The 14,675-nt window shown below is 36.3% G+C and overlaps 1 protein-coding gene across 2 annotated transcripts; it reads left to right on the plus strand.

Annotated features, from left to right (window-relative positions):
* The first annotated feature begins 495 nt into the window (after positions 1–495).
* Positions 496–12,576, plus strand: CTXN2 (cortexin 2). 2 transcript variants are annotated; one of them, XM_011967287.1, is made up of 2 exons: positions 496–678; positions 10,068–12,576. In XM_011967287.1, exon 2 carries the CDS (start codon positions 10,125–10,127, stop codon positions 10,368–10,370), a length of 246 nt encoding a protein of 81 aa, XP_011822677.1. In that variant the 5' UTR covers positions 496–678; positions 10,068–10,124; the 3' UTR covers positions 10,371–12,576. The 2 variants fall into 2 exon arrangements, with proteins under 2 accessions (XP_011822677.1, XP_011822678.1); XM_011967288.1 differs by lacking the exon at positions 496–678 and adding an exon at positions 1,016–1,269 and having other exon boundaries at positions 10,068–10,370.
* Positions 12,577–14,675: the final 2,099 nt, after the last annotated feature.

Here is a 14,675-nt window from a genome sequence, read left to right on the forward strand (position 1 = left end):
ATTTTCCTTACCGGATAAGAAGAAACATGTAAGAATTTAGTGCCTACTGTTCTACTGAAACGGCTGTCACCAAAGCACAGCAAAATGCCCGCGGCACAGCCAGGAATGCAGCAAGGAGAGCAAAACAAGGATTTCAGCAGTAAATCAATTAAACCCCCATTGCCTTACTAAACAAAGATAGCGATGAAATCTGATTGCTAACCTTCAGGGTGTGTTATGAGGGAAAAAAAGGAGCGTCTATTTTTTTTCTTCCTCTCTTTCTCTTTCTTTTAGCAGAACTGAGGAATAGATAGAGCCTGTTGCTGCTGGAGCCGATTCCCTTTCCCTCCTCATCTCCCACCTCCTTTCAGTCTCACATACACACACAGACGCTGTCACAGACACATACGAGCGCAAATATTTACACACTGCCACACCGAAGAAATCCATGCACGTTTTCCTGCAAACACGCGCGCGCGCACACGTACTTCGGCGGGCGCCCACGTCCTCTGTCTCACCGACAGACACAGACATTTACACTTCTAGGCCAGGAAAGCGCTAACCAGGTTCCTGTGACTCCACGCAGGTTCCAGAACACGCCTTCTACATTGTTACTGAACCGATCAGCGAACGCAGACAAACGTGCCAACGCTTAAGTCTACTGGCTGGACTTCATCTCCATGGCAACAAGCATGGAAGGTGAGCCATCGCTGTCTGCGAAGTAACTTTCTCCCCCTTCCCTCTGCATTAACTGACAGCGTTCCAAATGCAGGTCGATTTGAGAAATATGTCCTCATTCTCTTGTATTTCTGAAGCAAAAGAGCGGGGGGTGGGGGGGTGGGGTGGGGAGCCAGCAGGTCTGATAAGTTCAAATTCTAAAGGGGAAACAGCACCCGTAATGCTAGCGCTACTGCTGATGCGGCTGCCAGGCGGGGCAAAAGTGTTGTGTACGTGCAGATTGCTGATGCTTCTCCCATAATGTTTTGCAGGAAGTTTCCATGCTTCTTCGGTTTAGTACGTAGAAAGAGACCTGGAAACAAACAACGCAGAATGATGATGATGCTCTAGGTTTCTTTAATGAGATATTTGGAGAATTTTCAGGCCAGGTTTCTCAGTGCGTTGGAAGGATTGAGTGTCAGAGTCCTTGAGCCATCCAAAGATTATCTTAAGAGAGAAATTCTCTTAAGGTTGAAATCTGAGGGTTTGGGGGTGGATTCTGGCAGATCCTAAGGTTTGGGACCTCTGGAAAGCCCTGAAATTTATGCATTTCACCATGATGAAGACATCTAGGTTAGTAATTTAAGGTTTTCCTTTGATTCCAACACATTCGATTCTTAATGATTAACTACCTCTGTGCAGATGTGGTTTCAATAATGCTTCTTTTCTCTCTTTTACTGGGATATAATAACCTTTATATCTTGTGTGGAGTGTGTATATGTATGGAATGGTTCATTATTTTTTAACCTTGGGTTTTCTTATATGTCTTACTTCATGAAATTATGAATGTCATCATTAGCAGTAGAGATTATTATATCTAATGACCAGTGCTAAAATACTTTCTACGTAGAACATCATATTCCACTCTAACAGTTACTATTTCAGGTTTATTGTTTGGAATACCATTACTAGAGAAATAAACAAGAGGAAAAACCTGTTGATTAAAATAAAGCACAGGAGGATCTTTCTTTAATGGGTACACACTTTTTAACATTGGTTTCTGTAATTGTGCATTGTTGCATGATTAAATGATTTTATCTGAAAGGTGTATTTTTATATCTCTAGTAAGGTTATTTCACAGAAGAAATAAACATCACTAAAATATTCATGAATATGAAAGGCTGCATATCAGGTATAAAAATACTATCATCTTTGCTTAACTACTTACAGAGATATGGTTTGTAAGTACTGATCATAGTAAGACTTTGTTTTTTACTTACTAGTTGCTAATTACAAAGCAACTTCATGAGATTTGGGCTATTTGATATCTACAGGAACACCCTTGGCCCAATCTTATGACTCATCAGTACTTAGAAATCTTAGTGCCTGAGAATTGCTGTGAAGTAATTTCAACCAAGTTACTCATTGCCAAAGTACCTAACCATTTATTCCAGTGAATATGGCTCAAGACAGTATTTTATCATTTGCAGCAGTAGTGTTAAAAGATACTTAAATATTTTAATCATTATATATATTGATCCTGATATTTAAACTGCATTGTTGATTTTACCCAGTTTTGTGGTGTAATACATTTCAAATAATTTTTACCACTACCCAGTTTTACATTCTACTTATTTTTGAAAATTCATTTTTTTAAACTATTTTTACATGGATTTTTGAAAATATATGGTTTGTAAATTAATCTAAATTTTCTCAGATTTCTTTCTTTTTCTATTCCCTAGTAAACAGGATATTAAGATGATGCTTCTCCAGGGCTAGGCATTACAGTGTCTGTTGTGAAGAGCTCTTCCAGCAATTAGAGAAAGTGAAAATGCATATTTTATCTATAACTGTTGAGCATTTTGAATACCTTAGTAATTGTGAATGAATCAGTTTTATAACTGGAGACTTTTGTTTTTAACAATATTTTGTTATTAACAATATTTTTATATCATATTATGCTCTATATCAATAGAAAAGCAGAAGACTTGGCACACTCAACAGTATATTCTCAAAAGCTTTTGATTTGGTGTTGAAATGAGACAAGTTGTTCATTTCATGGAGCAAGTAAAATGGAAAGTTTGGGCAATTGTTTGAAAAATTGAGGCCTGAAATACTGGTATTTCAACTGCTACATATATGGTTTAAATTACCAAAACCATCTATTTGCTGAACACATTGTTAGGCAATTGCTTAACTTTTTACTTCTATTTGCTTGTGTAGGCACAGCCTACAGCAATGGGCAGACTTTTTAATCAGCCTTTGAATATTACTTTTTCAGTTGCTTTCCTTGACCTGTATTTTGTTTTCATCTTTAGTATGAAGTATACTTTTATGATAAATATAAAAGCCCGTTTTCCCTTTTAAGATATTAATAAAACATTTGTTCTTTCTCAACCCATTTTTTTTTGTTAAAAATGGAAATTTTACACTTCTTTGAACCCAGGTAAATTTACGTAGCTCTTCCTTTAAAAACTGAATATGCAGTCATGTCTTCGTTATTGAAAGTGATTCATCTTATGATTTAACCTTCTGTACCGACTAAAACTTACTTTCTGTCAAGTTTATTTACCACCTGACTCCATTTTCTCATTACCCCTCACTTCTAAATCCAATTCAATTTAGTGTCCCTCCTAGACTCTCAACTAAATTTTTATAATGATGCAATAATTCTGAATGCCAACCATAAGACCCTGTTTTTCAGTGCTTAGTTTCCATCACCACTGTAGAATTTGACACTGTTTGCTAATTCCTCCTTCTAGAAACCGTAGCCTCCTTTATTATAGGTGAATTTTCTGCTACAGATTTACTCATGATTCATCTTATATAACTCCAGTAGGAGATCCTCCTTGTAGGAGAGGCATTCCCTGAAGCTCCTTGCTAGGCTTCTTCCATCTTTAATCCTTTGTGGTAACAGAAAATAGACTTTAATGGAATTACAGTAAAATTGCTCTCTGGATCAATCTAGAACAAGTCCTTCTGGCTTTCTACAAGATAATATTTCAAATATTTGAGTCTACCTATTGTCCTCCTTGGTCTTCCCCTTCCTAGACAAAGCTCAACAATTCTATTCTTTTTAAGTTTTGATCTGCAAATATTTCTATATACTGGGCTCTCTCCATCCTGGATAGAGTCTTCTACACAAACCTTATTCAACAACAATACCTTAAAATATTCTCCCCATCAAAAATTTTATGCTAGACAAAATGATCTGGATTAATTTATTGAAAGCTGACAATTGAGTGCCTACTATGCATCACACATGAGTACTACAAATTCACCAAGTCCAGAAATAAACTCGTCATTTACTTTCTAAGTCTATACTTTGCTCTTATTTTCTTTGTTTTGATTAATAAAAACACTATATTTACACTTGTCAGAGCTTAACAGTGTAGAGTCCTCTTTGATGCCTCTCTCTCCATGGGCCCACTACTTTCCAAATCCTATCCCTCATATTTTTCTAAATATTTTCCAACGTCTACCCTCTTTCACACATCTACTCCCTAGTGTAGACCCTCATTGCTTCTCACCTGAACTATTTCTTTCCCATGATGCTCTCTCCCTCAAAATTATGTCTATTTCAGTCTCATCATCAATCCACTCAGCCTTTAAGCAAATAAATTTCAAACTCTTAGCCTGACAGTCAAAATATTTCACAATTTGGCTCCAATCTACTTTTCCAATGCTTTGTTTCCCATACTCCCCCTTGCCTGTACCAAATTGCTCACTGTGCTGTGAATAAATCCAGTACTTTTTGCCTTCATATTTATTGTCATGCTCTTTTCTTCTTCACAGATCTGAATCATTGTCTCTCAAGATTCAGTTCAAATACAATCTCTTGCAAGAAAAACTTTCCTGATCCCTCAATGGGTGAAATCTTGATTTCATCTAAACTTGTTTATCCTTTTTGGATCTTCTTTTTTTTTTTCACCAAGATGTTGAAGATAATAATATCAACATTATGTGGGTGTTGTGGGAATTCAATAAAATAATATATGTAAAGCAGTATTTGATACACAGTAGATTTTAAATACAAGTTTGTTTCCTCTTTCTTTTTTATTGCTTTTGTAGAAGCCTACATTGTTGTTTTTTCCTTGTGTGTACATGGCTCTTCTCCCTTACTAGCTGGAATCTTTTTGAGTAGAGGAGTCCATGTCTACTAGAGCATACTAGCAACCCAATAAACATTTTTCAGTGAAAGTATAGTGAATATATGCGGTGTTACTTTATATGTGGCCTGACACATTATAATAATGTTATTACTTTCTATCATTTGCACCCCCATTCAATTTAAGACATTTGCTTTTATAAGCCACCACCTCATATCTTTGGCTCAGGCTAACTCGATTAATTGCAGCTTACAGATTTATTTTACATGAACTGCCAAGTCATTATCTCCCCTGTTTGGAATTGGTGCATCTCCTTCCCTCCCACTTAAACAAAGGGCTTTAGAAGTGTTTCTATTAAATTTTATGTTCTAGCTTCAACCCAGAATTCTAGGCATCAGAATTGTTTTGAGTCTTTATTCCACGTACTGTCATATTTCAGCCAAGCCTTGTCAAATGTAATAAGCTTCACTTCAATATCTTCAACTTAGTCACTGTTCAAAAACACTGAAAAGTATGTGTAGATAAAGTGAAACCTTTGTAATATCACACTGGAGACCCATGTTCATGATTACAGAACCTGATATTTATTACGGTAGTTCAGATCTATGAATCTGCATAAAAACACTAGTATCCAGGCATATCTCATGTCTTCCCCACAAAGATATCATGGGAGACTGTTAAATGCATTGCCAAAATAACTAAACCATGTCCATGCTATTTCCCTGATTCATCATATTAGTAGTAAACTTTTGAAAAGGAAGTGCATTGGCATTACCTATTAAACTCATGTTAACTTTTAATGACTTCTTAAATATTGACAAATTGATTGTTAAATAATTAATCATGGGTTTGCAACAAAGACCTATTCCAAGGTGCCAATATATAATTTTTACAATTCCCCCTTACTCCTCTTGAAAATTGAGACATTTGTCCACATCCTTACCTCTGACAGCTCTTTCATGGTCTGTAATTTCTCAAAAGTCTTGAAAGTATAGCTCCAAGTTATAAATTATCTGATCATGAGATTTTTTAACTCATTTAATGTGGCTAAACATTATTCTACTAAAGTATTGTCTGCTTACATTGTTTGATTGTGTGTGTGTGTGTGTGTCATTTCTAAAACCCATTCTATATTGGTTAAAAAGACAGAAGTAGATTAAGTAGTTCGGCCTTTTTTTGTTATTTGATAACATTAAACCATCTTGTGCAAATAAAGGGCTTAATCTTTTACTGGTCTATCTCTTGATCTGAGCATATTGTATGTGAAACCCTTCTACCTCAAAGCCTTTGTAAAGGCTGTTTCCACAAATTTCAAATCTATTCCTCCAAATATTTCCATGGTTCCCTTCTAGACATCATTCAGGGCAAATATTGTCTTCTTAGGGAAGCCTTTGCTGACCTCTTTAACTAAAGAAGTGCCGCTTATCCACCATCATTCTCTTTCCACTTAATGTGCTTTGCTTTCTTTCATAGCCTTTATGGCTATAAGTACCTGGTCTAATATATAGATGTGGATATATAGAGAGAGATATGTTTAAATAATTGTGTCTGACTTCACCACTGAATATAACTCTCAGTTTGGCAGGTGCACATTGTTATCTAGTTCACCACTGTACTCTAGTACCAAGAAAAGTACTGGCATCTAACAGATACTCAATATACATTTGGTTAATGAATAAATTAAAATAGTATTATATATCACCTTAAGTTCACTTAGCTCTTTAGATTTCTTAACAGCATTCTGAAAGTTTTTGGTCACTTCTCAGCATTTTCCCTAGTTATACTGCATTGCTCCTATATTTGTACCAATAATAGAGACACAGAGTGCTTATAAATTATGTTCAAAGCCATGAAACAGCCATCCATCTATTCCTCCAAGGTAGTATAAAAATGGTGACTTTGTTTATTCATTAACAGTGACTCTGCATATCTATTCATTCTTTATGCCTTTACCTGATTCCAAAAGCCTTTGAAGTATCTTACAATACCTTCTTAGCTAAGGGTAACAGTCAAGTAATGTAGAGGGCAGGGACAGACGAAGAAGGAGTAATTATACCAGAAATCTTAAGCTAACCAATGTCACTATAGTGGAATGCAAAATTTAACCCTGTACTTCCTGGCACAAACTAATGCCAGAATATATGATGGCCATATATCTTTCCTTAGAAAACAAAAGGAAACTCCCAAGGTTGTTAGGAAAGATCTGTTTTCTCCACCTTTAAATTCTAAAAATGATGTGAGTCTAAGAATGCTAAGGAAATTTGATAGAAAAGAACAAAAACGCTGAATTCTGAAAGAGCTACTGAGTTTTTATACATACTTTCAAATCCAATTTTTGAAATCAAATAAAAATTTTCTTTTTCATTTTAACTAAATGTATTTTCATGTTTTTTGGATATCTAAAAACTAGAGTATTGTACAAAACTTTATTTGAAGGACTTTATTCCTCAAAAAATATATTCTTCAATATATTTAGTTTAATTCAATTGAAATATTTATTGAATACCTATAGTGTGCTGGGAACTGTGATCATTATGTGAGAAGTAATTATTTTCCCTTTAAAAACAATAAATAACTCATTAATTTACATATCATCTAAAGCTCTAGGAACAAAGTATTATTTGGTGTATGATGGACATATTATATTCTAAAGTATAAAAAGATTTTGTTCTAACTAGGAAGATGCCTTGTTTTAAACTAATAGTAACAAATGACAAGAATGTTTTATTGCTGCCTCTAAAACAATGCCTCATTTTGTTGGTTTGTTTGGTTGGTTAGTAGGTTTTAAGAAAAATAAGAGTGTAGTGGATTAATCACTGGTTAAGAGCCAACAGACTCAACTCCTTCAATGATCAGCTATGATACTGTGTCTGTGTCTACATTATGCATTTTCAAAACACCTAAATAAATTTAGCTAACATCATAACTATAATCAGTTTAGGCTGCTGCTAGACGATAACAAAAAGAACTAATTGAAAAATGAACAGATCATTAAAACTGCCCAGGTGCTTTAACTTTTGTGATGTCAATTGTTAAAGGTGGGGTTTTCCAGAAGCCAGACTCTGAGACAGAGGTTAGTTTGCTGAATTTTTATTGAGGACTGTCCTTGGGCTCCACAGCCATGGAAAAGTGGGGACTTAAACAGGAGTGGCCAGAAGTTGAACTGTGCTATGGACCCAATGACAGTCTCCGCTGACCCCATATAGAACTCTGAAGCTAAAATAGATTTTAGAGTTGTCTTCCTTTGATACAAGATGGTCACGCCTTTATACTATTATATAATCAATTATTGAGTATGGCCTCCCCTGGGAAGGGCCATGACTTTGGGTGAAGCAGCTCTCTGCAACCAAGGCAAATGGTGAAAGGGACTGACAGCTGAAGACTGTTTGCTGGCAACATTCCTTGCTGCTGGGCAACAAGTCCTTCGTTGAAGGGAATCTATTGGGAAACCATTGTCCATCAATAAACCACTTTTATTGCCTCATCTTACCCACATATCCCCTGAAATAGCCACATGGTGTAGCCCAGCAAGGTTATGCTCTAGTAAAAATAATAAATGGACAAGTTAGTTGGCTGAATCATCTCCTTGGTCCAGCATCGCCATAGAGAAACATCCTGCTATTTAGTTTCTCCATCCATTAAATAAATGATCCAGTGAGTGTATGGATCTTAACAAATGACTTTTAATTGACAAAAGCAAGAAAATTAGACATTTAGTCAGCAAAAGAAGTTCCAGTTAAGTCTCAGAGTCATTAGAGATTCAATTCAATCTTCTGTGCCTTTTACAGGATAAATACCACAACAAGAACTCAATCTTCCAGAAGATGATTCTCAGCCAATAAGTGTCCCTATATTTAAAAAACTAAAGTCTTTTCACTATACTATATTGATTAGGACAAAAAATGACTTAGTGGAAAGAAACTCAACAGGGGTTTGAACAATATTTTTCCCTTTACTAAACAAAAAATCAAACAATGAACATAAGCCATAACTATTGAATATTTCTGCCACTTAAGGTTTGAGGATAGAGCTTTTTTGTAATCTAAATCATTATAAAACAAAATATTGATGGATATTCGTTGGTGTATCATTTGCAGAATAACTTTGAAAGCTACAAGGCCTGCTTTTATTACTCTCTTTTTTCATTCCTTACCTTCCATCCTTCATTCTGTCTCAGTTGTTTCCTGAAAATTAGGAGCAAACAAATCTCAAGGGTCAGTAATTTTAATAAATATAATTCTTAAAAATTATCAGAAAAAACAACAATAAAAAAGAAAATACCAACAGTCTATTATTTGCAGTTATTGGATAAAAAGCTATTTGGTGACAGTCCTCTCAAAAAAGGTGGCTGCACATTAGTAATTATTTGATTAATTAAATTTATCTTTATTTGTAATTAATTCACTTAACTACCTTAAGACATCAAATGGGAAAAAATCTGTTTTGTTTCAGTTCAACATATACTTTCTGAATGCGTTAGTGTTAGTTTTAGAATCTCAGCACAACAGGGACTTAGGAGTGGAAATCTCGTTGGGAGGGCGACTGGGGAGCTTGTCTTGAAGTTGAATTTGCAGAGAAAGCATGCTGTTTAACTTGGATTTTATGTTTACTTAGGGTGTTCTGAAAGCTAATGGAGATGGTGGGGAGGTGGCTAATGGCCATAGCCACTGCTGCTTATTACTTGCAAGCTGCTCTGTTGGGCACTGCCTGCATTCATGTAATTTTAAAAACATAATTCCTCTCTTTAAGAAATTGACACTTAGTGTATCCAGTGGTAGTGAAGAAAAAAATGTAAATACATACATATGAAACCTAAGGGGGTGAAAAAGAAAGAAGTCATTATATCTGTTTAAAAGGATCAGAATCTATACCAGTCAAAATGGCACTGGAAATAGACCTTGAAGTATGGACTTTAAACAGCTTGAGCAACTTACATGCTATGATTATTTATATTATCTACCTACGCGTGCAAATATGAGGTGAAAATTAGATGACAATTCAGATCAAAGAAGCAGCTATCCAACTGTCTAGCAATGAATCAAAAGATTTTAGGGCTGATAATTTGAATACTCACCTTCATACTTGATTTCTTTAGAGTATGTAGGCACAGTCTTATGTGTCCACAAAGGTAATTCTTCAATGACAACAGTTAGAAATAGCACCTCCAATGCTAATTTCATTCTGATCTGTATCTGATGATGTTTTCAAACATCTTTTGTGAGTTAAGTCAAGAAGGTTTGAAAAATGTCAGATTTTAATAAGCAACAACCTACCCAACACCATACAAGGGTAAAACTAAACTGAGTCCAATTTTGCACCTAGGCGAAGAGTTGATTCCAGAAGGAATTGTGAAGAGCCACAACAATGTGCCAGTGAATAATGAGTAGTACCTACTGTGGCAACTCTTCAGCTAAGATGAGTGTCAACGAAGTGTCAGCTTTCTCATTGACTCTGGAGCAAAAAACTGGCTTTGCTTTTGTTGGGATTTTGTGTATCTTCTTGGGACTTCTTATTATCAGATGCTTCAAAATCCTGCTAGACCCATATAGTAGCATGCCTTCCTCTACATGGGAAAATGAAGTTGAAGAGTTTGATAAAGGGACATTTGAATATGCGCTCGCGTGAGAGTTCCAGCTATATGGTTTTTATGGTTGCGCCATTGGGACACATTCTGGATACAATTGTAATTACCTTGAGTGTGTGGGAGACAGGCTCATTTTGTTCAGTGAATTCAATAAACATCTGTGACTAATTTCCTCACCATGCTGTGTAAATGATAAACTATCGTTGGGATTCGTCACTTTCCTCTGTTCCCACTTAGAGGTTTCCAATGAATAGAGCATAAGGATTGCTGCAGCAATGTTTACCATCTTTATTCTTATCGTGAACAACTGCCTTGAATTTCTGCTTCCTTTCTTGTGCTAATAAACTGTGCTAAAGACATCTTGCTCTCTCCCTTCTGCAAAGCCCAGGCACCCCCTCCACATTGCAGACTCAGACCCCTTTAGCTTTAGTAAGTCAGGTCTGAAACAGAGAATTTAGTCCAAAGAATAATCAAAATATTATTTGTCTAATGATAGCCATAGGTCAAAAACATTCACAGGTGAAAAAATATCTCAAAAATCTAACACCCAAAGCCTACAAGTTGTCACAGGCCCTAAAGGTCCCCAAATTTCACAGAGCCCTGACCCTCCTATCTGTCCTCTTTGTCGAATCTCTTGCAGTAAAATCCCATAGCTTGCAATCCAAACCAGACCTGACTCATACTGATGCTCCCTCCCCTACCCCTTGCATAAATAGAATTTAAAAGGGAGTTTCCAGCATGACCTAGTGGATAGAGTACTGTAAGCAGAAACAAAGACAGTCTCAGCTGTGCCACCAGTACAGCTATGCTCTAATGGGTAAGTCATCTAATCTCTGTGAGCTTCAGTGAAGAGGAGTGCTAACATCTTTTTCAATTCTAGTGCCCTATGAATGCTACAAATGTACCTGAAAATCCAGAGATCTGAAACGAATGAGGATTTAAGATATCATGAAAAGTTTTTCAGATTAGGAGCCTAAACTCAGAGATTTGAATTCTAATGTTAGCTTAGCCAAGAACTAGCTTTATGACCCAGAAAGTTACCTAAGGGGAACCTATCTTCCACAACAAGAATTAAGAAACCTATCCTGCATATCTTCAGGAATACTGAGAGGACCAATTAGATATAATGAATGTGAAAGCATTTTGTAAACCATAAAACAGTATCTAAACATACCTTGCTATCATTATTTATTGTCCTCATCAGTAGCAGTAATAGTCTCAAACCCTAAGAAGCAATGGCTTAGTGTAAATTATTCAATCTCTCTAGTATTTCATTCTCTTCAATTGAGAAATAAAAAGATAGAATTATATAGTTCTAACTTCTTTCCAACTACAAACTTCTGACTCTCTATGAGTCAGAATGGAGGAACATAGCAGGAGATAAATACAAAAATATTCATGTCCTTTGAAAACACACAACTGCAAAACATACCACAAAGGAACAAGACTAATATTGCCAAGGGGTAGCACTAAATTAGTTACTTTCAATTTATTTGATGCTCTTATCAATTATTTGAGTTGAAGACTACTATGTCCATTTTATTTTTAATCTTAATTTTGCAGAAGAGAAACTGAAGCTGAGAGAAATTAACTAGCTTCCCAAGGTCACCATAGCTAGGGAATGGTTATGTTAGGGATTGAACTTGGGCAGTTTAATTTCTGCTGTATCCCTAGACACTGTCCTCAACACTTCTACATAGCTTATAGACATGGTTACTGCTCAGGTCTACAGAATTCCAAAACCACCTGTCTCTGTGAGATTCCTTGATGCTTTCCATCTCATAATAGATTTAGAACATATCTGTTATTAGCTGTAGATCTTCTGGATCAGATCCTCATCTCAAGGAGTCTCTCTATACCCCAGTTGGTTCAAGAGTGTAGGCCTGGTACACATCTCATAGCCAGTTAGTAACTTGGCCCAAGAACAGGTCACTGGGCCAAGTTCAGCTGAATGTACTGAAAATTGTGTGTGCCAGGAAACTAGGTCTCTTTATTGACCAAGTCTTTTAAAGTACCAGATGTTTCACTTGTCTCCCAGAGAAGACACCTACCAAGACCCTCCATTTTGATCACTAGAACAAACCAAGGCCAGATCTTTATTTCAAAAGAAGAAAGACCTCTACAACCAAGAAAACTTTATGAAATATGAGCATTGTTTCTGGAAGTTCAACTCCCATAAGCTTTTCAAGTATATCAACTCTACCATAATATTATTTCCAAATCCACTAAAGAAAAATTCTATTAACCAAAAGTGTCTTCATCTGTGGTTTTTATTTGTGGTCTATTGGGTGCCTTAGTTTTTTGTTTTTGTTTTTTTTTTTTCTTTTTTTGGTGGGGGGGTGTTGGGGGGATAGAAAAGTCAGCATCTGTATTTTCAGAAACAGAAAGAATATAAAACATATAAAAGGCTGGTTACAATATGAAAACAACATGGAAATTTCATGAAATGTTAATTATTCTAGGAATAGATGTTCAATGTCACAGCTGGATCAGCCTCTAGTTTCCCCTTCCCAAAAGCCTTGTCAGAGAGGTCAGAGGAAAGATAGAGGAGCATACCTCAAGATAGCTTGCTCCTGTTACCTTTCCCGCCTGTCTGAAAGGCCTAAATCGGATTCGCCTTTCAAGGTTGGCTTTATGGATGGTGTAATTTCATCCATATCCCCCAAAACCATCTCCCATTTGTTCCAGGATGCCCGAATCCCCTTAATAGAGAACAAAGACTTTCATTTCACAATAAGAGATAAAAGGCTTAGAATGAAAATGTCTGGTTGATGTAAGACCAAGACTAAAACAAATTCATACCACTCTGAAGTCAGGCAGTCAGCCAGCAAGAAAAAGGAAATTGACTGGTATCAGAGGTATTCAGTCATTGGTAGAGGAAAAAGGTTGCAGAGTAAATACGTGGCTCCCGAAAGGGTTGAAGGATGTCAGCTCATGGCTTCTGTCCTGGTCTGGTGAATAGGACCTGTTTTGGGTCCCAGCCCCATCCTAGCTGTCCCTTGTCTTGATATAAACAACCAGCTGAATTTGAAAGGGGACATTCCTGTGCCAAAACACTTTCTATATGAGGAATCAGAACCCTTTGTTGAACAGATAAATGCCTTGTACTGGTGGCCTTCAAGAGTGGAATGAGTTATAGGTACATACTTGTAATTCTGTCTTTATTTCTGATATGGCCTCACGACATTAGCCTGACTGATTAGCATGACATTTACCTGAGGAAGAGAATCTAAAGGGTTTTACTTAGGTGTCTCTAGACACTTCTATAATCCTGAATCAGTTCACTAACTTACCTTCACACTTATTTTTATAGACAAAATATCTATCCCAATCTCTAATGATTCACCTCACGATCTTGAATGTGCTAAGAAAAAATCTCCAGCTAATTGTAAATAGTGCTAAAATAGTAAAAGCAAGCACTAAGTACAAATTGTTGCTGTTCTAATGAGATCACTTGGACACAGGAAGGGGATCATCACACACCGGGTCCTATTGTGGGGTGGGGAGGAGGGGAAGGGATAGCATTAGGAGATATACCTAATGTAAATGACGAGTTAATGGGTGCAGCACACCAACATGGGACACGTATACCTACGTAACAAACCTGCACGTTGTGCACGTGTACCCTAGAACTTAAAGTATATTTAAAAAAAAAAAGACATTGGTTTAACGTTTATACACCACATCTTACCTTTGTTTAGGATACTTTTCCTGACAATCTCGTTTTGAGTGGGCCTTTATTCATGTCCTTTTTGTTTCAGCAAATAATGGTGTTTAGATCTAAGTTCTATGCCTTGGAGATGTAAACTTTCACCTGTCATCCCTTTGAAGGTGTAAATTTAGGGTTGCTTAACTAACAACAGTGTAGAGCAATGGAACAGGTAATCAAGAGATTAATAGTTTAAAGGGGGAAGAAAATTATTTTTAAATTGGCAAATAAAAAACTATATAAAGCTAAAAAAAAATCGTTGCTGTTCTAAACCCCATACACAAACTAGCTCATTCATTCCTCAAAATAACTCTACAACAAGGTAGGTACAATGATTATCCACATCTGCATTTGCACATGAGAAAATTAAGGCACAGAAAGACTGAGTAACTTGACTGAGTTCACACAGACAGCAAGTGGGAGGGCCAGGACATAAATTGGGCTTTCTGACTTGAGTCTTGTTCCTAGCCACTATATTACACCACAACTGAGCTATTCAGACAACTGGAAATCACTTGAGTCGTTTCTTATAAGAAACCAAGAGGACTCATTCAATCATCCTGATTGAAAATCATTGACAGACCTGAGGGAGGAATTGTTTGCTGTGTTAATAATCACCTACTTGCAAATCTGAAAA

Source organism: Mandrillus leucophaeus, unplaced genomic scaffold (genome assembly GCF_000951045.1).
Source record: "Mandrillus leucophaeus isolate KB7577 unplaced genomic scaffold, Mleu.le_1.0 Scaffold798, whole genome shotgun sequence".
NCBI classification, from domain to species: domain Eukaryota; kingdom Metazoa; phylum Chordata; class Mammalia; order Primates; family Cercopithecidae; genus Mandrillus; species Mandrillus leucophaeus.

What these genes read in the sequence shown, in the direction of transcription:
- CTXN2 (XM_011967287.1), top strand. Translation starts at nt 10,125, where the DNA reads ATGAGTAGTACCTACTGTGGCAACTCTTCAGCTAAGATGAGTGTCAAC.